We start from the raw sequence: 23,747 nt of genomic DNA, 5'->3' as shown, positions 1-23,747 counted from the left end.
GTAACTAAATACTTTTTTTTTTTAATACAGAGATAGTATATTAAAAGCACATTTTAGTTCAAATTCATGCTGTCTCAGAATAGCACAGTTGAGTACACTTAGATGTTCTTAAGATTATCTTAAGGAGTACTAAAGAAGAGCTTTTAGTATATTAAGTAGAAAATAAGTGCATGAAAATAGAGCACTTTAAGTACATTATGGAAGTGTACTAAAAAAGTGTATTTTACTGTACTATATATATTTAAATTGTGCTTTGTGGTGTGACGGTCCTCTGGGCCAGTTTTGCTTGTGGGGCGGGACTTATGAGGTACTCATTATCTGTATTTTTATCAAGTTATTATTTGTAAGTTTAATTTCGTTAATAAATATTCTTTGATTCATTGTTGTTCTCATTGCCTTCCTCATTTGTCGCAGCACTGAGCCGGCCGTGACAGTGGACACACTTAATATATTAAAATTATACTATACTAAGTGCATATTAAATGTATTATTTTGAAACAACTTGAAGTATAATAAGCATATTTCAAGATGTACTTAAGTTCATGTTTTAAGCTATTTGCAATATATTAAATTAAAATGGACCCATTTAAGTACATTTAGTGCAATTTAAGTATTTCTTTAAATACATTTAAAATGTACTTTTAATACTTCTGCTATTACAGTTAGAGTATATTTGAAGTATTGTTTTAATGTGCTTTATGTACATTTCCAATACAATTTCAGGTCATTACAAATGCATTAGCATAACTACTTGGTTTACTATAAAGCTGCGCGCGCGCGCACACACACACACACACACACACACACACACACACACTTTGAAATCTAAAAACTTTAATGCACTACATACTGTGTACACCATTACAACTATTCTTACAGTACATTAAAAAAGTACAGCAGCATTTAATCTTTTGACCAAAATACTTTCAAATAAAACATTTCAGTTATAACTGTATTACGGAAAAGTACAGAATTTTACATCAGTGAATAAGAATTACAATGCAATTTTCTGGAAAAGTCACTGAAAAACAAAGAACAGAAGTGAAGTGCATTTTTTTTTAACAAATGTAAGAATACAAATGCCTGAACCAAACAAAGAAACAAACAAGTTTAAATGTCACATCTTCATCTTAGAGGGTCACTTCTTTGAGCACAACTTGCATTTTCTGTAACTGAGGGCTTGTAATTCAGACACTGTACTATTTGAAGGGGAAAAAAGAATTTGTATAAAATTAACAATTGAATAACAGTTTTGCATCCATGTTTTATAATTTGCAATGATATTCATTAGAATTTTGTTGACTTCTTAGTTTACCTTTTGACTATATCCTTATCAAGCTTGACATGTGAGAGTCCATTTTTATCCTCTTGTCTGTGGTCACTATGCAGCACTCTGAGTTTCACTAAACATAAGATTAGAAGAAGCCCAACAACACCATTTACAGTGAGCAGTTCATTCACAAAGTCACTGATATTGATATTTGAAGCAATAAACCAAACTGTGAGCATTACAGGATATGTATGTTTTTTACAAAAAAAATAAAAAAAATAAAAAATCTTTATAACAGAGGTGATATGCTGATCACTTCTTTGTGATAGAAACAAAGTCAATCTGGTTAGAAATTTAATGTCTTTTATCCTCAGTTGATTTCATCTAAGGCTATGGCTGAAGTCAGCTGTAGTTCATGTGTTTCTCTTTTCTTCAGTGATTCTGCTTGTTAACAGCAGGTGTTCATCATTAATGTTCAATCATCCCTTAATTAATTGTTTAATTATCTCATTAACTTTAACTCTGCTTCAGTGTTATTTTAACACTATATCACTAGAGAGGGACCAAATGTTATCTGAGCAGAGTTGATTTAACTCTGTGGATTTTACTGTGTAGCGACAATAAGTCTATAGCGGTTGACCAGAGCACTGCACTTATTTCTCATTAAAACTACAATCAAATGGATTTTCCCAGATTTTTCTGCGCGGCAATTATTCTTTCTGCGTGGCCGTGCACGCGTGCAGCTTAGAGGGAACATTGGTCATAGGCTATAATTGATTAAGGTCTATTACTGCATCGATGCAGAATCGTCCACGTCCGCATCGCGATGCATTGATGCAATGATTAATTTCAACACCCCTAATGGCGGGTCGTGAGTCTCGGGGAGTCTGGAGCGGGCTCAGCGGCAGGAGCGGAGTCTGGAGAGGGCTCGGCGACAGGAGCGGAGTCTGGAGAGGGCTCAGTGACAGGAGAGGAGTCTGGAGCGGGCTCAGCGACAGGAGAGGAGTCTGGAGCGGGCTCAGCGACAGGAGAGGAGTCTGGAGCGGCTCAGCGACAGGAGAGGAGTCTGGAGCGGGCTCAGCGACAGGAGAGGAGTCTGGAGCGGGCTCAGCGACAGGAGAGGAGTCTGGAGCGGGCTCAGCGACAGGAGAGGAGTCTGGAGCGGGCTCGGCGACAGGAGCAGAGTCTGGAGAGGGCTCGGCGACAGGAGCGGAGTCTGGAGCGGGCTCAGTGGCAGAAGAAGAGTCTGGAGACGACTCGGACACTGGAGCGGAGTCTGGAGTCCTGACCATCTCCTCAATCTCCACTTGATTTGAAAGAGGTAACAACATTGACTATAATTTTAGTAAACTACAGTATATTCAACCTAGCTCTTGCCTCAGGTCCCTAATGGGCTAAGATATCCCAGGCTTTATCTGGTGTGGTGGAGTTTAGTTAAGGTTGGGGGGTATGGTGTAGGGCCTGAGGCTTTGGCCTTCCTGCCATCCCCCTGCACTCTCTTTACTATTGTTTGAGCCTTGGGTCTTGTGCCCTGCAGCGTCTCTCCCTGACACCTCATTGTGGCACGATAAGGACTGGGGTCTAATTTACTGTATGTGGTGAAAACGAATGAATTAGTGGTAACCCTTAAAAAATGAGTAACTCAAATGAGTAACACTTACTTGTTTTTTTTTTAAGGCAATCGGTTTGCATGGTTTTAACAAGTAAACTGGATTGCCTTTCACTCTCAGAAAACAAAGTACATAATTATACCTTTAGGGGTACAATGGTACAAATTTGTACCCTTGTGATTTGTACCTTAAGACAGTGGTTCTCAAACCTGTCCTGGGGACCCCTTACCGCTGCACATTTTGTATGTCTCCCTCATCAGACACACCCAATTCAACTCTTGCAGTTTCTACTAATTAGCTGATGACTTGCATCAGGTGTGTTAGATGAGGGTGACATGCAAAATGTGCAGTGGTGGGGGGTCCCCAGGACAGGTTTGAGAACCACTGCCTTAAGAGACCAGTTTTGTACCTTTGGTGACAATTTTGTACCTTTATTTAACAGTACAAAAATTGACCCTTCAAAAAGGGTACAAAATTGGCTTTGACAGCGTACAATCGTTGACTTTAATGATATATATATATTTTACACACACACGCTGAATTAAAATCAGAATTTATTAAATCCTTTTCATTTTCACATTTTACAACATTTCATTTAAACACATTTTTAAACATTCCATATGAGTCCATCTTGTCAGGTGTTAAAAAGTAACACTGAAGCAGTGTTAAAGTTAATGAGATAATTGATTGATGTTTGAGTGATGATTGACAATTAGTGGTGACACCTGATGTTAATAAGCAGAATCATTGAAGAAACAACAAGAGAAAAAGAGAGAGACACAACAACTACAACTGACTTCCAGCCATTAAACATTATTACACTTATTATTAACCAGTTTGATTTGATTTCTGTCATACATCAACAAAAGTTCTTATTGAGAATTAACAGATGTTTAGATGTTAATGTTTTAATGAAAGTTTAGTTTGAAGTCACCATGATGGTGAAAAGCACTTCCTTTAGTTGGGCTCTTGAATCTATTTGTTAACATTAATTTATCTCTGGCTGCTCCAACTTTGTGTTTGTAGAGCACATTTGTTATGGCCAGAGAAACTATGATCTGAGCTGTGTTTCCCAAAAGTGCTGTGAGCCAAAGTTGATCAATTTAGGTTTACAATGCTTTGGGAAGCAGTCATAATGGTTGTGTTTTCTCATTGTGTAATGGCTAGATTCATTGGTGACATCCAGTATTAACTGGTGATATAGAGGTTATATTATTTATAGTAAATCTGTTACCGCTTGAGATCCAGCAGAGCTTTTATAATCTGAAGGGTTTTTTTTTTTAAACACACACAGACATCAAGAATCAGCATATGACCCTCAACAATGGTGACAATCAAACAAAGTGCTTCATGTTGCAGTGCATGATGGGAGCCACCAATCAAAACGCATCCATGGCTCCCATCATGCATTGCTGCATGAATAAATTATGCAGCTGAATTGTCCTGTAATTTTGGTAGATTGTTCATGTTTGCTTTTTATTTTTCTGTTGTGACAGTAGCTTGTTTTGTGATGTTCAGAGTTGATCTGTTTGTCAGTATTTTGTATTTATTTATCATCACTGTTCTTGAAAATCATATGCTGATTCTTGATGTCTGTGTGTGTGTGTTTAAACACTGAAGCTTCAGTGTATAATGTATTATTCTTAAAAGAAAAGAAAAAAAGTCATACTATTGTTGGCTCTCAAGCTGTAAAATCACAGGACTACAATCATTAATACTAAAGCTACACATCAAGCACACAGTCAGAGATTTAGACTCTAAACGACATCAGGCCATCACATGATGATTATATCATCATCAAATTATATTGTGACCAGATCCTATTTTCTCTGACCATAACAAATGTGCTTAAAAAACACAAAGTTGGAGCAGACAGAGAAAAATGAATAATAAAAGGTAAAGAGTCAAGAGCCCAACTAAAGCAAACGCTGACCTCTTTCATGGTGACTTGAAATGAAACATTCCATAAATCATTAATTAACACCTTTTTTCTCTCTTTCCTTCAGTGATTCTGCTTATTAACATCAGGTGACTCCACTAATTGTCAATCATCACTCAATCATCAATCAATTATCTCATTAACTTTAACACTGCTTCAGTGTTACTTTTTAACACCTGGCAAGATGGAGTCATATGGAATGTTTAAAAATGTGATTAAAATGAAATGTTGTAAAATGTGAAAATGAAAAGGATTAATAAATTCTGATTTTAATTCAGCATGTGTATGTGTAAAATATATATATCTCATTATAGTCAACGATTGTATGCTGTCGAAGACAATTTTGTACCCTTTTTGAAGGGTCAATTTTTGTACTGTTAAATAAAGGTACAAAATTGTCACCAAAGGTACAAAACTGGTCTCTTAAGGTACAAATCACAAGGGTACAAATTTGTTTTAAGTTACTGGAACTCTCTTGTAAGTGTACAATACTAGACAGGCACTTGTTAGTTCTACATACTATTCCTATTTCATCTTACTTGGTTTTTTCAAGGCAATCGGTCTGCATGCTTTTTTTAAGTAAGATTTACTTATTGGAATTTACAGTGTAGGCAGGTGACGCAGTAAGCACAGTGAAGGCTTCCGTGTTTACGTCTGTATGCCGGCTCATTATTATTGGCCAACACTGTTCACGTGAGCAGCACAATGCATGCGTGTGATGTTGTCGCAGGAGCCGGCCAATAATGAGTCCCGTTTTGGCATAGAACCTGGAAATGCTGGACGTAAACAATGTATGAGAATGGCACAGAAAAGAAGATTAGAATTAATGACATAAATTTTATTATTTGGTGAACTAACACTTTAAAGTAGTGTTTCTCAACTTGCCTAAAACATTCTAAAATTTGCCAGTTTAATGCGACATGTTAGCTATGTATCGTTTCTTTTGCAACAACTTATTTCAGTCATTGACCATCTATGGGTGGGTAAATGTTTGGGCTTTTTCAGATCTTTCCATCTAACTGGAAAAAATAAGCTCACGCAATTTACATATCAATGCAACAGGAATATGGAGAGCAGCAGCTTTCATTTCTGCTCTGACAGCCACAAGACCGGACAAACACTGTGTGTGTGTACTAGAAATCAGGAATGGTCTTTAGTGGCTGTTCACACACATTCAACAACATGAGTGTTTCCACTATAAAAGCAATCTGGTCATATTTGTTTTTGACGACCTCAGGAAATGGTTGAAAGTGGACAAGCTCAAAATGTTTTATACCCCATTTACACCTGCACTTAGTGTCGTCCACTTGTGATCTGATCGACCAAAATGCATCTTAATACCAGGTTTAAACAGGGCCGTATTGGCTGTATTGAAACTGTTCAGATCTGATTTGTGAGTCCAGTGGTGCTATTTCATTTTCCGGAATATCTGTATTTATTTCTATGGCCAGGATGTTGTGTTGTTAGGTATATGCCAACAGCAACATAAAGGGGTTTGCAATACAGATGTTGTCTTAAAAAGCACGGTTATCTTATTTATTCTGTGCTGTCGTCTCCGCCGTCTCAAAGTTTAAAGGGGTGGTTCAATGGTTTTTTTCTAGGCTTGATTGTGTTTTTGGGTCGCAGTTTAACGTAACTTAATACTTCGGTTACCTTTATTCTACACCTCTGTTTCCATTGTCATATGAACGGCTCGTTTGACTTCCTGCTTCTATGAAGCCGCTCCCTCCAAAATACCCAGTGTGCTCAGATTGGTTAGCTGGTCCAGTGTATTGTGATTCGCTGAAGCGTCCAGAAATGCCACGCCCCTTACCATTAGTTGTTAACTTACATGCGTTACAGTGGAAATGTAAATAATGGCATCTATATTGCTGTATCAAATTGAGCTGAATCAGACCCAGATGAAGAGGGTCAAGCAGAACCTCTGCAATCGGTATTTCATTTTGTATTTGTGTCAAAGTGTTTAGATATGCTGCACTGCAAAAACTCCAGAGTTAAATTAACTCTCCTGGGAGTACATGTGAGACCACACTCCAGAGTGTTAAAGTGTTAAAATAAGTGTGTTAAAAGAACACTGAAAAGTGTTAAAGTTAATAAGATAATTAAGTGATTAATTGAGTGATGATTGAGCATTATTGAAGACACCTGATGATAACAAGCAGAATCACCAAAGGAGAAAATCAAAATTTTTAAGCCACCATCGTGGAGATGAGGGTTTGCTTTAGCTGAGCTCTTGACCCTTGACTTTTATTATTAATTTTTCTCTGACTGCTCCAACTTTGTGTTTGTAAAACACATTTGTAATGTCAGAGAAAATATGATCCAGTCACAACATAACTTGATGATGATATTATCATCATGCGATGGCCTGATGTCTATTAGAGTCTAAATCTCTGACTATATGCTTGATGTGTAGCTTTAGTATTAGTGATTGTAGTCCTGTGAGTTTATAGTTTGAGATCCAACAGCAGGATGATTTTTTTTTTTAAGAATAATACATTATGAACTGAAGTTTCTGTTTTTAAACACACACAGACATCAAGAATCAGCATCTGATTCTCAAGAACGGTGACGATAAATAAATACAAAATACTGACAAACAGATCAACTCTGAACATCACAAAACAAGCTACTGTCACAACAAAACAACAGAAAAATAAAAGCAAACATGAACAATCTATGAAAATTACAGGACAGTTCAGCTGCATAATTTATTCATGCAGCAATGCATGATGGGAGTCATGGATGAGTTTTGATTGGTGGCTCCCATCATGCACTGCAACATGAAGCACTTTGTTTGATTGTCACCATTGTTAAGGGTCATATGCTGATTCTTGATGTCTGTGTGTGTCTTATTATTTTAACTTTTTTAAAATCTTCAGATTATAAAAGCTCTGCTGGATCTCAAGCGGTAACAGATTTACTAGAAAGAAATATAACATCTATATGACCTGTCAATACTGTATGTCACCAATGGATCTGACCACTTCACAAAGAAAATGTCATCAATACAAAACCATTATGACTGTGATTCCCAAATCATTGTAAACCTAAATTGATAACCTTTGGCTTAAAGCAATATTGGGAAACACAGCTCAGATCATAGTTTCTCTGGCCATAACAAATGTGCGCTACAAACACAAAGTTGGAGCAGCCAGAGATAAATTAATGTTAATAAATAGAGTCAAGAGCCCAACTAAAGGAAATGCTTTTCACCATCATGGTGACTTCAAACTAAACTTTCATTAAAACATTAACATCTAAACATCTGTTAATTCTCAATAAGAACTTTTGTTGATGTATGACAGAAATCAAATCAAACTGGTTAATAATAAGTGTAATAATGTTTACATTTACATTTACATTTATTCATTCTTTTATCCAAAGCGACTTACAAGTGAGGAATACAACAAGCGAGTCGTCATGACGAGGCAAATAGACAAGAAGTGCTCATAATACAAGTTATAGGCAGTGCTCAGATTATCCTAAGCTACAATAGAGAGGGATTAGAGGAAGTGAAAGGATAGGAATAAGAAGGTTTTTTTTTTTTTTTTTTTTTTAAAGATGAGGTTAAGTGCTCACGAAAGAGATGGGTTTTCAGCTGTCTTTTGAATATTGCCAGGGATTCCGCATTCCGGATGAAGGCAGGAAGATCATTCCACCAGCAAGGGACAGTGAATGAGAATGTTCTGGAAAGTGATTTTGTGCCTCTCTGTGATGGTACCACAAGCCTTCGCTCCTTTAATGAGCGCAGGTTTCTGGTAGGAGTGTAGACTCGTAAGAGTGAGTGGAAGTAGGAGGGTGCTGAGCCTGTGGTGGATCTGTAAGCAAGCGTCAACGCCTTGAATTTGATGCGAGGAGCAAGTGGTAGCCAGTGAAGAGAGATGAAGAGAGGCGTGATGTGGGCTCTTTTGGGCTCGTTGAAGACGAGACGTGCTGCTGCGTTCTGAATCATTTGCAGAGGCTTGATTGTGCATGATGGCAGTCCAGCCAGAAGTGCATTGCAGTAATCAAGCCTAGAAATGACCAGAGCCTAGACCAGAAGTTGTATTGCATGTTCTGTTAGAAAGGGCCTGATTTTCCTGATGTTGTATAGTGCAAATCTGCATGACCGAGCTGTCTTTGCAATGTGGTCTTTGAAGGTCAGTTGATCATCAAGGATTACTCCAAGATTTCTGGCCGAATTTGATGGGGTAATTGAGGATGTGCCTAGCTGGATGCTGAAATCGTGATTTAGAGTCGGATTGGCAGGGAAGACGAGAAGCTCAGTCTTAGCCAGGTTGAGCTGTAGATGATGTTCTTTCATCCATGCCGAGATGTCCGCCAGACAGCTTGAGATTCGTGCAGCTACTGTGGGATCATCTGGTTGGAATGAAAGGAAGAGTTGTGTGTCATCAGCATAGCAATGGTAGGAGAAACCATGTGACTGAATGATGGGACCAAGTGATGTAGTGTAAATGGAGAAGAGGAGGGGTCCAAGAACTGAACCCTGAGGAACACCCGTGGTCAGTTGATGAGCTTTGGATACCTCCCCTCTCCAGGAAACCCTGAAAGACCTTCCTGTGAGATAGGATTCAAACCAGAGAAGTGGAGTACCTGTGATGCCCAGTGATGAGAGGGTGGACAGGAGGATCTGATGATTCACCGCGTCAAAGGCAGCAGATAGATCGAGCAGAATGAGAACTGATGATTTGGAATCAGCCTTTGCAATCCGCAGGGATTCAGTGACCGACAGCAGTGCAGACTCAGTCGAGTGGCCACTCTTGAAACCAGATTGATTGACATCCAATTGGTTGCTCTGTGAGAGGAAAGATGACACCTGGTTGAAAACAACTCGTTCAAGTGTTTTTCCTATGAATGGTAGGAGAGAAACAGGTCTATAGCTGTCTACAAGAGATGTGTTTAATGTGGGTTTCTTAAGCAGTGGGGTTACCCGAGCCTGCTTGAATGTGTTAGGGAAAGTGCCAGTGTGGAGAGATGTGTTGATGATGTGTGTCAGTGCTGGTAAAAGTGTGGGAGCGATGGCTTGTAGAAGGTGTGTGGGGATGGGATCTAGAGGGCAGGTAGTAGGATGATTGGAGAGGAGAAGTTTGGATACTTCTGTCTCAGTGAGGGGGGAGAATGAAGAGAGGAGGTGTGTGGCTGTGTGTGTGGTTGGTCTGTGTTCCTGTGTGTGTGGAGCGGAGAACTGACTGCTGATGGTAGATGTTTTGTCAGTGAAAAATGTAGCAAAATTATCAGCAGTAAGGATGAGGTGGGTGGTGGTGGAGGGGGACAGAGGAGAGAGTTGAATGTTTTGAAAAGTGTGCGTGTGTTTGAGGCGCTGTTGATTTTGTTGTGGAAATAGGAGGATTTAACAGCATGAATTTCAGCAGAAAAGGATGAGAGCAGAGACTGATAGCTACATAGGTCAAATTGGTCTTTTGATTTGTGCCACTTCCTCTCTGCAGCCCTGAGTTTGGTCCGATGTTCACGAAGAACATCAGATAACCAGGGATTAGAGGGAGTGGCACGTGCAGGCCTGGATGACAGAGGACAGATACTATCTAGAGAAGAAGTTAATGTGGAACATAAAGTGTCTGTTGCTGTATTCACATCCAGACATGAGAATTGTGAGGGTGAGGGAAGGGAGGATGATACAGTAGAGGAAAGATCAGAAGAAGAAAGAGAGCGCAGGTTTCGTCTGAAGGTAACTGGTAGCGGGGTTGGTGGTGAACAAATGGGAAGTTGAAGATTAAAAGTAATGAAAAAATGATCAGAAAAGTGCAGAGGTTTTACCAGAATGTTGTCGGTGATGCAGTTGCGTGTGTAAATGAGATCAAGCTGGTTGCCAGATTTGTGTGTACTTGTGGTGATGAGCCGATTAAGATCGAATGAGGCTAGAAGAGAGTGGAAGTCTGAAGCATAAGGCTTCTCTAGATGAATGTTGAAATCGCCAAAAACTACAAGTGGGCTACCATCCTCTGTGAATGAGGACAGCAGCATGTCCAGTTCCTCTACAAAGGTACCCAGTTGGCCTGGGGGGCGATAAATTACTACGATATGAATTTTGACAGGAATTGAGATTGTAATAGCATGAAACTCAAATGAATTGTAGTTGCACAGAGAGGAATGAGTCGAGTATTTCCAATTGTCAGAAATGAGAAGACCTGTGCCCCCACCCCTCCCAGATTGGCGAGGGGTATGAGAGAAAGTGAAGTTGTTAGAGAGAGAAGCAGGGGTTGCTGAGTCCTCTGGACGAATCCAGGTCTCAGTCAAGCCCAAGATATTAAGAGAAGAATTAGTAGCAAAGGCTGGGATGAAGTCAGCTTTGTTAACTGCTGACTGACAATTCCATAGACCCACAGAGACAGAGAGAGGAGTATTAGTGTTAGAAGAGGAGTAAATAGGGCGCAGGTTAGAAGCATTGCGCTGCCTTTTACGTGGGTTAGTGGAGCGTTGCCGAGAGACAACAGGAATGAGTTGAAAGCACATGCTGAGGAAGAAGGAAAAGTGTGAAAGGAGGGAAGAAACTTAAGTGCCTACCGGTTTCGTTGCTCGGTGGAGTCGCGCAGGTAGAGTCGCAGGTCTTTACCTGAGGAGGCTGAACGCTCCCGCTGACGCTTCCGCGACAGCACGCACACACAATTAATATACTGCTTATTAACACGTGATTGAAACGAGCTAGGCCCGCCTTGCAAATCAGCACTGCAAAAGCCTAAACCCGTGAATGGCTGAAAACCGAAACTAACTAAAGCTTAAGTGCGGGCAATAACACCAATAAAGTCTGCAAACGCGGCTGTTATTCTAAACAAGTACAATTAAAATACAATTATAGTCGAGGTAGGAAATAGGACAAACACAGATACGAATTAAATCCTTCCTAGCAGCAAATAATAAACGAAGCAACTGACCCAGAACAGATATTAAGAAAAACACTTACGTGCTCTTGCGTCCGTCACCACTGCCAGCTCGCTAGTCCTGCTCACCTCTGAATTACACGAGTTTAAGTATGCTTAGCCTCGCCAGGCCCGCCTTGCAAATCAGCACTGCAAAAGCCTAAACCCGTGAATGGCTGAAAACCAAAACTAACTAAAGCTTAAGTGCGGGCAATAACACCAATAAAGTCTGCAAACGCGGCTGTTATTCTAAACAAGTACAATTAAAATACAATTATAGTCGAGGTAGGAAATAGGACAAACACAGATACGAATTAAATCCTTCCTAGCAGCAAATAATAAACGAAGCAACTGACCCAGAACAGATATTAAGCAAAACACTTACGCGCTCTTGCGTCCGTCACCACTGCAAGCTCGCTAGTCCTGGAATTATGCGGAATAGACAACTGTCTATTCCGCTAATGGCTGGAAGACAGTTGTAGTTGTTGTGTCTCTCTCTTTTTCTCTTGTTGTTTCTTCAATGATTCTGCTTATTAACATCAGGTGTCACCACTAATTGTCAATCATCACTCAATCATCAATCAATTATCTCATTAACTTTAACACTGCTTCAGTGTTACTTTTTAACACCCGACAAGATGGACTCATTTGTACACTTTGGGTGTTAATTTAAAAGAGATCTCCGTTTGCATTGAACTTTCAGCGCTGTAACTTTGCAGATACTGTTTATGCTCAAGCAGCAACATTACACACTAACTAAAGTTAAAAATGTGAAATCGCAATGAACCACCCCTTTAAAATGTCTTCATAATATTGTAATATTCTCATCGACCGGTACTTTGCAACAACACAACCTTGTTTCTGCAGCAACTTTCGGCATGTTTCATATAACAGCATCTGACATGTTTACATTTTACGTGGCATGAGATAAACCACAAAAAAATCTGATAAGATTGAACTGTGATTGGAATAGGATTTCAAACCACATTTGAATGTATAGCTCAAAACTGATTTGTAAAAAATTGCATTTCATGTGATTTTTTTTTTTTTTTTTGCCATTCACACTTGCTGCATCAATCGAATATGCACAAAATCAGATTTGAACTGACAGTCTGAATGGGGCTTTAATATCTTACCTGATCGGTACATCCTGCTGTCTGTTTAAACAAAAAAACTCAATTAAACACAGATCACTTTGGTTAATCACAATAAAAATACATATTTTTCCATCTTTCAAATATTTTTACACACAATCTCCATCTTGTTAAATCAGCTGTTTGAAATACTCACCTTCTGTTCCTCGATGTTTGCGATAGATAATCACAGCAGCAGCAGCAGCAGCGAGCAGAACAGCAAGAACACCAACAACTATTCCTGCTACAGAACCTGAAGACAGACCTGAATCTGGAACTGATGAAGACAGACAGTCCATTATTACTAGAGAGAGAGCCACTGATAACCAACTGTACCAATATAATTACACCTTTGTACTTTGGTCATCAATTGTATGACATTGATTAATAAACGGCAGATTACTTAATAAAAATAACAGCAGCTAAACCAGCATCACAGCACTGTGCGCTCAAAAGGAAACATCAATGTCACAGAAAAACTCATTTTATGCATTTTCATGTTAATAAATTCAGACTTGTTAACAGCATGTGTTTGTTGTGTCGTGTATCTTGATGTGCATGTGAAGATGATGGAGATGTTCTCAATTATAGTTTAATGCTGAGTGAAAAGATAATTTATTTCTAATAGCCCACATACTCACTAACAGTAACTCTGAAGTGGTTTTTAATCATGCCACTGTTGATGCGACGAGGACTGATATTGCTGATCTTTAGTTTATATTCTCCAGAGTTTGCGTTTGTAATGTTCATGATGGTCAGAGTTCCAGTCTGATGATCCAGCTTCAGTCTGTCTCTGAATCTCTCTTTACACCAATCATCTTCACAGATCTTACTCTGATTTCCAGTGATTTCAGCAATGAGAATCTCATTAAAATACCACCTCATCACATCATTTGGCTTTCTTATTTCATCAGGGTCTAAAATGAGAGATTCTCCCTCCTTCACTGACTTTTTTTCTGGTTCAGGAAAACCTGAAACACAAACCAACAGCTGATTCAAGGATCTTTTTGGGGAAAAAAAAACACAAAAACAAAACAAAACATGAAAACACTGTGGATATGAAGACAATTTCTCATGCTCTTTGAAAAGCATTTTTTGCACACATTTTAATTTTCATTAAATCCTTTAACAGTCAATGTGTTTCAAAGAGATTAAGTATTTACGGCATTAATATAGAATAAGGCCCTGTTCATACCTGGCATTAAGAGGCATTTTGGTCGATGCAAGTGGATGACGCTAAATACAGGTGATACGGTAATACAGGTGTAAACGGGGTTGTTACATTCCTATGTTACGTTGAGTTGTGATTTGGGAGTTTTTGTATTTTCTCTCCCATGTCTTTTATTCTCTCTCTCTCTCTCTTTCGCTCTTTCATTTTAACATTTGTAGGTGACACACTGAGTGGTTGCTTTGGCTGTCAATCATTTGGAATGAGTGGGTTGAATGTGCTGACGTAAAGAGGTTGTTCTCCAATCGTTTCGCTGTTGGACGCCCGTGGATGGTATGCGTTTCCCAAAGGATTTTGTGAGACTGTGGTGGGTGTACATTGGTTCCTCTAGGGGGGTCCTGTGGCATGTCCCCCTGAAGGAATTTTTTTTGCATTTTAAATTTAAATGCATGAATCTGGTGCATTCTGAGAGCAAAATTAAGTGATTAGATCAATGAAGAAATTTGTTCTCTTGTAAACAGTTTTGTGCTCTAATAGTAATTTATTTATTGGTGATGGCAGTAACGTCACACAACATATAGAAGGCTAAATGATAGTTCGTAAGTGGTCAAACATGTAGAGTATACATTTTGAAGCATTAAAAATATGTAGCAAAAGAGGTTACCTTTGTTGAATGAATTTATTTCTAGAATAATTAGTGGGAGCCTGTATCTATACTGTCACAGACCCGCCAGGCTCCACCATCATCCAATCACAGCGCACTCCCTCGCCAGAGTTCTGATCACACACACTTGTTACCAATCAGCACCCAATCACCACTGCTACTTAAAGCTCACACTCACCTCAGTCAGTTGTCTGGTCTTGTTTGCATGAAGGGCTCCTTTTTTTTTTTTTTTTTTTTTTTTTTTTTTTTTTTTTTTTTTTTTTTTTTTGCGCCTACCTCCAATACGCGATGATACTTACTGTCTCCACTCCAGCATGTTTCCCTTATCCTCCTGTGGCTTCGTCTGTGTGTGAGTCTAACGATCATCGTCATTCATCCATCCTGTTCTCCAGTCTGCAACTATCCACGATCTACATTCTTCCCATTTTCACCATTCAAAGACTATATATTCTATTCACTTACCAACATCACTCTCTGTCACTGCTCTCTGTTCAATAAATACTTAGGCTACGTTTACACATGGGCGGCTATTTTCATAAACGGACATTTCAACCTCTCCGGTTTCAAAAATAACATCGTGCACACATGTCAGTTTTCAGAAAAGTTTTCATTTACACGTACCCGTGTACATATGACGTCAAGAGTGTAACGAGCAGTTCAAGCCCACGTAAGCCAATCAGAATCCCGAATTCCTCTTGAAGTGATTCGAAGTTGTTGCAAAAAAATTGCTGTTCTCCGAGCACTCATTCGTCTCTGCTCCTCGACATAATGGAGCAGCTGTATTTGCAAATGCAAACACACGAGAAGAGTTTGCACCAACATAAATGCGACTGCTACTCTGAAGGCTTCCATGATCACATGTAAACATAGGTCGCACTTTTGACATAGGTGCGAGCTCTGGCGCATTTCTGTGACGTTGGCTGCCTAAACACTCGTTTGTCTCAGTTTACATGCAAACGTGCAAACGAAGATTTTCAAAATCTCCACTCTGGCCGGAGTTTTTAAAAAGACTCGTTTTCAGAGGCGAATTCTCCGTTTGCGTGTAAACGAAGGGCGCAAACGAAGGGAAATGTCTCCGTTTTTCAAAATAACCATGTACGTGTAAACGGGGCCTTAGTGATGGGCATATCGAGGCTTCGTGAAACACTGAAGCAGTTTAATCAAATGTGTCGTAATGTGTCGAGGCTTCGAAACAACCTGACACCCGTTTCCACGGTGACCTCTAGTGGTCAGAACAGTGAAAATGCAACAAAACTCAGGCCAAACATGCATTAAAAATATCCTTTTACAAATGTATTGCAAAAGTTTTATTGAAAGTAAAAATCAAGTGCAATTAACTAATCATCTAATAAGATTAAATATAGAGTGTCTGTATAATGTGTTCTTTTATCAATTTTCAAGGCTTGTTTCTCTGTTCCATGGCTCAAGCTAAACAGGCCAATAAGAGATTAATAACTATTATTCATTTTAATTATTCTAATTTCTAATTAAGACATCTACAAATGTAGAAAACTGATCAGAGATCAGGTAAAACCATAGGGTAACCATATATTTTTTACATTTTTGATAATACAATACACAAAGCACACAAACCCATCTTCTTTAATCTAATTTTGACTGTTAAAGTTTTTTTTTATTTGACACAATTAAAAATTTTACTACACCTGCTCAAAAGCATTTTTTTAATTCATGATTATTCTTGCATTGCATAATGTGTGCTTATACAAACCACAAGTAAATCACATTCGTATATTTAATATGGACAAATTTTTTTGTTTGGAATTTCAAGAAGGCTATATTTACATACAACCTGACAGTTGAGTCGTTCATACAGGTTTTGTAATGAAAACTAGTCTACAATTAAGAAACCCTTAGAAAATAGTAAACGTTGAGTTTACATGTGATTCATTTAAAATACTTAATTTATTATTCCAATATCCAAATATGATACTAAATCCCACAGAAAAAGGGTTTCTATTTGTAGCGTGCTGTCTTTGAATTATAAACAAGACAAACATTCGCTGAATAAAAGGTTAGCCAATACAAACATATTTATAGAAAACAGTTGACAATGAATAGAAAGGACCAATAAGAGCAAACGCATCGAGTATTCAAGAATATCAAGAAGTTAGTCATATAACTGTGCGCGCACGCGTTTGTGTTTATGAGAGAGGGCTCGCGCAGCATTGAGACAACGGTCATGTTAAATGCATAAGTAACTAATGTGCTAGTTTTCATACAAAATAAGTAGGCTATGTAACATAATTAGTTACTTTAGTTAGTATTAACATAATAACGCAACACATGTAGGCTATATATGTTTCTCAACACTGAGAATAAATAAATAAACGCCTGTTTCTCCAGACTCGCGCTTGTCAGTCAGTCACACATTACAACATTTCATAATCAGCGATTTCAATTTTATTTAGATTTGTTGTTCAACATTACTTGTAAATTTTATACTCGTTTACCTTAAGGTGTCAGAAGTACCATGACTGCTGTATTGTCCTTGAGAATTCAGTCACAGACGGCGGGAGTGGAAGGAGGGATCGAGCGGGATTTTGTATTGCTGTCGATTTGCAGTCTCTTTTTATTGATAGGCTGTACGCATTTGTCAATCATCCCCTCTTGCTATTTAGGGAAATTAACCCAGCGCTCAGATTGGTCGAACTCTTTTGCTGGATTTGAGTACTAGGCGTGCACAGAGGAGTCACCGGGTTTTTGCGTAGTATAGAATGACAAATCGTACCAGCGTACATTGAGGTCAAAATGCGTACCTGGTACGCAAAATGCGTACATGTTGGCAGGTCTGCATCCGCATCTTTTGGCGCCAGAGAACTTGGTCTATTGTGGCCAAGCTGACATCATCAAAGCTCTCAAAGTTGACATTATCGGCAATTACATTGTCTCTGATCTCCTGGAGTCTGATGAGGTTGTTCTCACGAACCATATCCACAATGAGGGTTTCTTGTGCCGCTGTAAATATGGCAACCCTCCCACCTCTATGTGGCATTCTTTCAACTCTAAAGAAAGAAACATGTGTTGTCAATTGACATGTTTTACAATACAGTAACAACTGATTTGAAACCAATAGACTACTTTCACAGGCTTGTAAAATTGTATTGTGACAAAGAAAGCAATAGAGTACAATACCTGTTGTGTTGTCTGAATGCCCTGATAATGGTGGCCACGGTGAACCTACTCAGGTTTGGACGGACTCGTAGTCCTGCTTCAGCCATTGTCATGCCATGGACAATGACATGGTCAATGACTGTTGCTCGCATCTCGTCCGTAATGATGGTGCGAGGTTGTCTTGCTCTCCCTCCTGGACCTTCTCCTCTCCCTCGTTGGCCTGCTCCTCTTCCTTCTCTGATTTGAACTCCTCTTCCTCGTTGGCCTGCTCCTCTTCTTCCATGGCCAGCTCTTCTCCCTCCTCTGACTCGAATTCCTCTTCCCCTGACTCTGCCTTCATCCATTGCGTTTGTTTGGAATCTTCAGCAAACTGTGCACTCTGAACTTGCTTTTATACATGTGGTCACAGCATTAGCAACAAGTGTCTTCAATTTTGAGTCGTTGTGTGTAATGAATGACGCCAGGTGTGTTCATTGTGTTCAAATATTGCTGACTGTGGCAAGCATTTTGCATCACATGAGCTTTCATTTGAGAATATGAGCAGAGTTCTTTTGCAACTTGTGTTTTAGCAAAGAAAATGTGTTAAGATTTATGAGAACGGAGGATTGTGTTTTGTGAATTGTGTCTTCATGTGAAATGTGTTTATGATATTGGAAAATGATGGCTAGATTTAGTAAATGTGTTTAGACAACTGGTCATTTGGTTTAGAGGATTGGCTTTTGTGTTTTAGCATTTGAGAAAAACTGTATTAAAGTACCTGCAAAATGTTTGGAAACAATTATTGATTTTCTGCTCACCAGGGCCGCATTTATTTGATCAAAAATACAGTAAAAAGAGCAACAATGTGAAATATTCTTTCAAATAAAAAAAAAAAAAAAAAGTTTTCTATATTTTAGAAAAATATTTTAGAAAATGTAATTTATTCCTGTGATCATTTTCAGCATCATTACTCCAGTCTTCAGTGTCACATGATCCTTCACAAATCATTACAATTTGATTTGATGCTCAAGAAACATTTCTAATTATTATCAATGTTGAAAACAGTTGTGCTGCTTCATATTTTTGTGGAAATGGTGATATTTGTTAGTATTCTTTGAAAAATAGAAAGTTCAATGAACAGCATTTATTTGAAATTATATTACATGTATTTATCATATATATTATTTATTAAAGCATTTATTAAATAGAAATATTCCGTAACATTTTAAATGTCTTCACTCTTCACTCACTTTAAAGTATGACGAATTACAGTATTAATTTTTCTATTTTTTAAATCTTACCACAAATGTTTAAATTGGATTTCCACAAAAATTAAGCAGCAAAAACTGCATTTTAACACTGATAATATAAATAGTGAATGTTTCTTGAGCAGCAAATCAACATTTCTGAAGGATCATGTGACACTGAAAGTTCTCTTTGTAAACAACAACAGAATTAAAACGATTCTAATGACGAATGCTGCATTCCCAAATGCAAATTTAAACGTCACAAACAAAGTAGCATTTACAGTGAATTGAAAATGAAAACACTACTGTTACAGCAAACATGCAGCGCGTCAGACTATTATTTATATAATTACATCACAGTCGTTGCAAATTATATATTAAATTCTCACCACCATTCATAAAAAAAAAAAAAAAATTACCGAACACGTTTCAGCGCTGATTCTACTCGCATTTGGCGCGTTGACCCATTTGAACTCTTTTACGCATGGAAAACGCGTCGGCGCCGCTTTCTCCTTTCCAAAGCGCTCGGGCACTGCGGTGGCGTCTGCCGTTACTAAGCAACCGTGAGCTGCACTCTCCATGACGAGTTTGTTTCAGCAAAGGATATATGGATTTCCAGCACCGAAAATCACTTGCAGTAGCTTTGCCTCAGCAGATTTATTTAAAAATGTGTGTACAGCTCTGATCAGATATTCCTACATCTTTGCTGAGGCGCTGGACCATTCCGTCGATGACGTATTAGAAAACATAAAACATAACAAACATACATTTTTGCGGTAATGCAACGAAAAATATTTAAGACCTATCCAATCTGAATTTAAAGGAAAAATATATTTAAGACTTTTTAAGGACCCGCAGATACCCTGGTTGTAACATTGGTCTAAAATGTTTTGGGTTTGTCCACTTTTGACTACATTCAGAGGTAGTCGAAAACACAATCAACCGGATTGCTTTCATAGAGTAAAAGCTCATATGGTTGAATGTGAAGAATGTCTACTGACCTAATGCGTAAACATTATGGGACGTACTCTAGACAGATGGGATTTAAACTTTGACAGCTGAAGAACCAAGATTAGTTTGAAGACGAAAAATGTACCAATGCACAATGTTCTCTCACCATTCCTGGGGGATATTACAGAAAGATTGTACTTAAGAATCCTATTGGTGGATCCGAAATGGTCGATATTTATATTTGTGTATTTTATTAATATTTATGTTAATCGTTTATGGCTAATGATTTATCAGTTTTACTTTTGATTTCATGTATTTATGTACTCATACTTTCTATATATTAATTCTTATCATATTTTCAAGTATTTACTTGTTATTGTACCCTTATGGTTTTTCTTATTTTATATTTCAGAGTATGTATGCTTGTTATGTTCAGTTGTTCTTCAAGTGTTCCAGCGTGACAGGTCACGCTGACACGTTTGTGGTTAGACACTGGACGCCTGCCAAGTAGCCTACTGCAGAAGTGATGTTTTTCAGAATTATTGCTCATTTGAATCTGATCAAAATATGTCTGTTATTATTTCTGCTGACATTTGATAGTGTAAGATTTGCAAAATTCCCTAAGGGGAGGGGGTCAAAACAACTCCTATATCCATTTTTGGCATCTGACCAGTTTATGATATAATGGGTAAAATCATGTAACCTTTTCTTATTTTAACAAAAACATCAATTTGAGTGGGTTGAGAATTTCCCTGTATGCTTATGGTATAATATGGACTGAGTCGTTGATAATTTAGCCTCCTTTGCTCTCCTTGGCTTCTGCTTCTTCTCTCTTATCTGCAAATGTCTTAATTCTTTTTGATCTTCATCTATTAGATACAATACTCTGGATTTTACAAAACTCTAAAATTTTATTATTAACTATTAATTACTTCTTTCTGATTATTATGTTACCTTTTGGTTTTATTAAACATTTTCATTATCGATTAAAGGCTAAATTGAATTGTAATGAATAAATAATTTTTCATCAACGTCATCACAGCCTGGATTTCAAGTTTTCGCATCACCTATCTTATCTGTTTGGTAACCATGGCAATTTCATTTAGGACCTGATTTAGGACAAAAGCTATTACAGAATGACATTTCTTAAATGCATAATCTTATCTTAACTATGGATAGGAAACGGGTAGGCCTATTACAGAAGCATCCTAACTCAACAAAAAATCCTAAAAGCTGTCTTAACTTTAGGACAACCCCACTGATGTCCTAGCTTCAAACCTATTTGAAATCCAACGGTAAAAATCACAGTATAAGAGACTTTTTTGAGAATGGCGATTATATTTATATATATATATATATATATATATATATATATATATATATATATATATATATATATATATATATATATATATATATATATATATATATATATATATATATATTACACGAGACAAAGAGCAGCGACTTTTAATGGTGCAGAGGACCCAGAGGATGTGCTGCAATTTGATGATAAAATATTTCCTTATCTTCGTGAGTGAGTGAAGGTGAAAACTTGCCGAATAAAACAGGCTTTAATGTTCCCTTTTCAATGAAAAATGATAAAATACATTAAGTTATCATATCTTAAGTTAAGACCTAAGAAGAAAAGAAAGAAATTTTCTGTAATACGCCCCCAGATTTCTAACACACACTCACAGCGTTCGGCACGATATCTTGGCTATCGGAGCAGAAACGAAAGCTTCTGCTCTCTGTATGTTTTTCTGTGTTTTCTAATGTAAATTGCGCAAACTGATTCTGTCCATTAGACTGAAAGATCTGAAAAACAACATAATACATTAACCCGTCCATAAACCCTCCCCTCGAAGAAATCAGGACAGAAGTGATTGAAAGAGAACAAAAGAGAAGGTAAAAAAAACACCAGGTGTAAATGGGAAATCACCTGCTTGTGATCTGATCGATCAAAACGCATCTTAATACCAGGTGTAAACAGGGTCTTAGAGATAAGAACAACTCTGAATGTTACTGCAGAAAAATCTAACAATGATGTCATTTAAACCTGCTTTTAAACATTCATTAAATGACTCACCATGAATGGTAACATTGTAGATCTTTTCTCTGATGATGTGGTCGATGAGTTTTAGTTCATAAACTCCAGAGTCTGTGTTTTTGGTGTTCATGATGGTCAGAGATCCAGTCTGATGATCCAGCTTCAGTCTGTCTCTGAATCTCTCATTACACTGAACATCTGTACAGATGTCACTGAGATCTCCATTGATTTCAGCGATGCGAATTTTATTAAAATACCATTTAATCTCTTCTTGTTGTATGTAAACAGTAGTGTTTAGAGTAACCGAATCTCCCTCCATCACTGACACTCTGACAATATCATCATCAGAAATACCTGAAAAATAAAGTCAATCATGAGCCAAACAAAACTAAACAACAGGACAGTGCTGTGAAATGTTTTTTTCACCAGATCATAAAGAATTGAGTAGAGAAATCTGTCTGTATTTATAATGTAACATTCAAACAAACAGCAGAAGATCATCATTGATTTACACATTCACTCATCAGACAAACATACATGACTCTCATGAATGATGTTAAACATTTTAATGAACATCATACAAGACACACACACACACACACACACACAAAGAAAATATTTTAATCATAAAGCATTGTTTTTATTTTCAGAAGGGTACAACGAGGCTAAAGTCTCCACAGAGGTTTATTTTCCTCTAAACCACTAGATGCCACAACTTTCCAAAACATCTGTTTTTTCATGTGAAAATTTGTCTTATTCTTGAGGCGATTGCGGGCTGCAGCGCAAAGTTTATTCTGTTCTAATTTGATCTAATATTTGATGTTTTTTTTTTTTATAATGTGGTAGATTTAAGTAGCAAATGAGAATCACTAAAATTATTGAATATATTTTAAAACAAATGTCTTATAAATTATTTTAAGCTAATTAAAGCAACAGTTTTTCAATAACAGAAGAATATGTGAAAGTATGGTATTAGGGGTAAAAAGAAAAATGCCCATGCTGTTGGGACGAAAGACACAATAATTAACATGATAAACAGCTGGCTGACTTTTCCATTTATGGACATGACAAGGTTAGATTCAGATGGTAACATATATTAAGTTGGGTGTCCACTTTAGAGATAATCACCATATTTATAATGAAACAATAATATTTATAATATTCATATAATAAAATATTATTTATTGTTACTACTGTAAATCTATATTAAATTATAAAAGGATCTCCTTCGATGCTCTCAGAATCTTCACTTTTAAAAATAATTTTGTTAATATATATTAATACATATTTTAATGGCAGTATATTTATTGAACAAAAATTAATTATTTTATCAAAATAAATAGAAAACAGTACAAACTTTGCTAAAGTGATTGTTTTGGGACAAGTAGGCTATTATCTTCGACATTATTAAAACATTATTTTAGCAAAAGTATTTGTATAAATAATTTGCCTCATGCTGGTTTTACTCTGTCTGTGGGGTAAAAGGCCCACATCATATCTACAAGATTTTTCAACAAAATAAACCACTTTTATTATTTAAATGTCTTACAATGGTCGAGCAAAATATCAAAAGCTGAAATCAAACTGGCCGCGCGAGAACGGTTTGATACTGCGTCGACCAAAGAGCACACGCCGCGGTCAAAGTTCAAAATAGTTCAACTTTTGCCCTCCAAACAATCGGAAAGCAAAATGGTAGTGATGGCCGATTTCGAAACACTGCTTCATG

The 23,747-nt window shown here is 37.5% G+C and overlaps 1 protein-coding gene across 4 annotated transcripts in view; it reads right to left on the bottom strand.

Annotated features, from left to right (window-relative positions):
- Positions 1 to 821: 821 nt before the first annotated feature.
- Positions 822 to 23,747, bottom strand: part of LOC125263495 (carcinoembryonic antigen-related cell adhesion molecule 1-like) — a 174,655-nt gene continuing 151,729 nt past the window's right edge. For 2 of the 4 annotated variants that reach the window (XM_048182491.1, XM_048182494.1), the window contains exons 5-7: positions 12,988 to 13,107; positions 12,834 to 12,854; positions 822 to 2,576 (exon numbers count right to left, since the gene is read on the bottom strand). In XM_048182491.1, the coding sequence (XP_048038448.1) occupies positions 2,038 to 2,576; positions 12,834 to 12,854; positions 12,988 to 13,107 (680 nt within the window). In that variant the 3' untranslated portion in view covers positions 822 to 2,037. Of the gene's footprint in view, positions 2,577 to 12,833; positions 12,855 to 12,987; positions 13,108 to 13,471; positions 13,802 to 22,060; positions 22,376 to 23,747 lie in introns of all 4 variants that reach the window. The other 2 variants (XM_048182493.1, XR_007183825.1) reach the window with 2 other exon arrangements.

The sequence above is a fragment of the Megalobrama amblycephala genome, linkage group LG2 (genome assembly GCF_018812025.1).
Source record: "Megalobrama amblycephala isolate DHTTF-2021 linkage group LG2, ASM1881202v1, whole genome shotgun sequence".
Classification (NCBI taxonomy): domain Eukaryota; kingdom Metazoa; phylum Chordata; class Actinopteri; order Cypriniformes; family Xenocyprididae; genus Megalobrama; species Megalobrama amblycephala.
The sequence above is the reverse complement of the archived record's forward strand: the minus strand, read 5'-3'. Positions and strand labels throughout refer to the sequence as shown.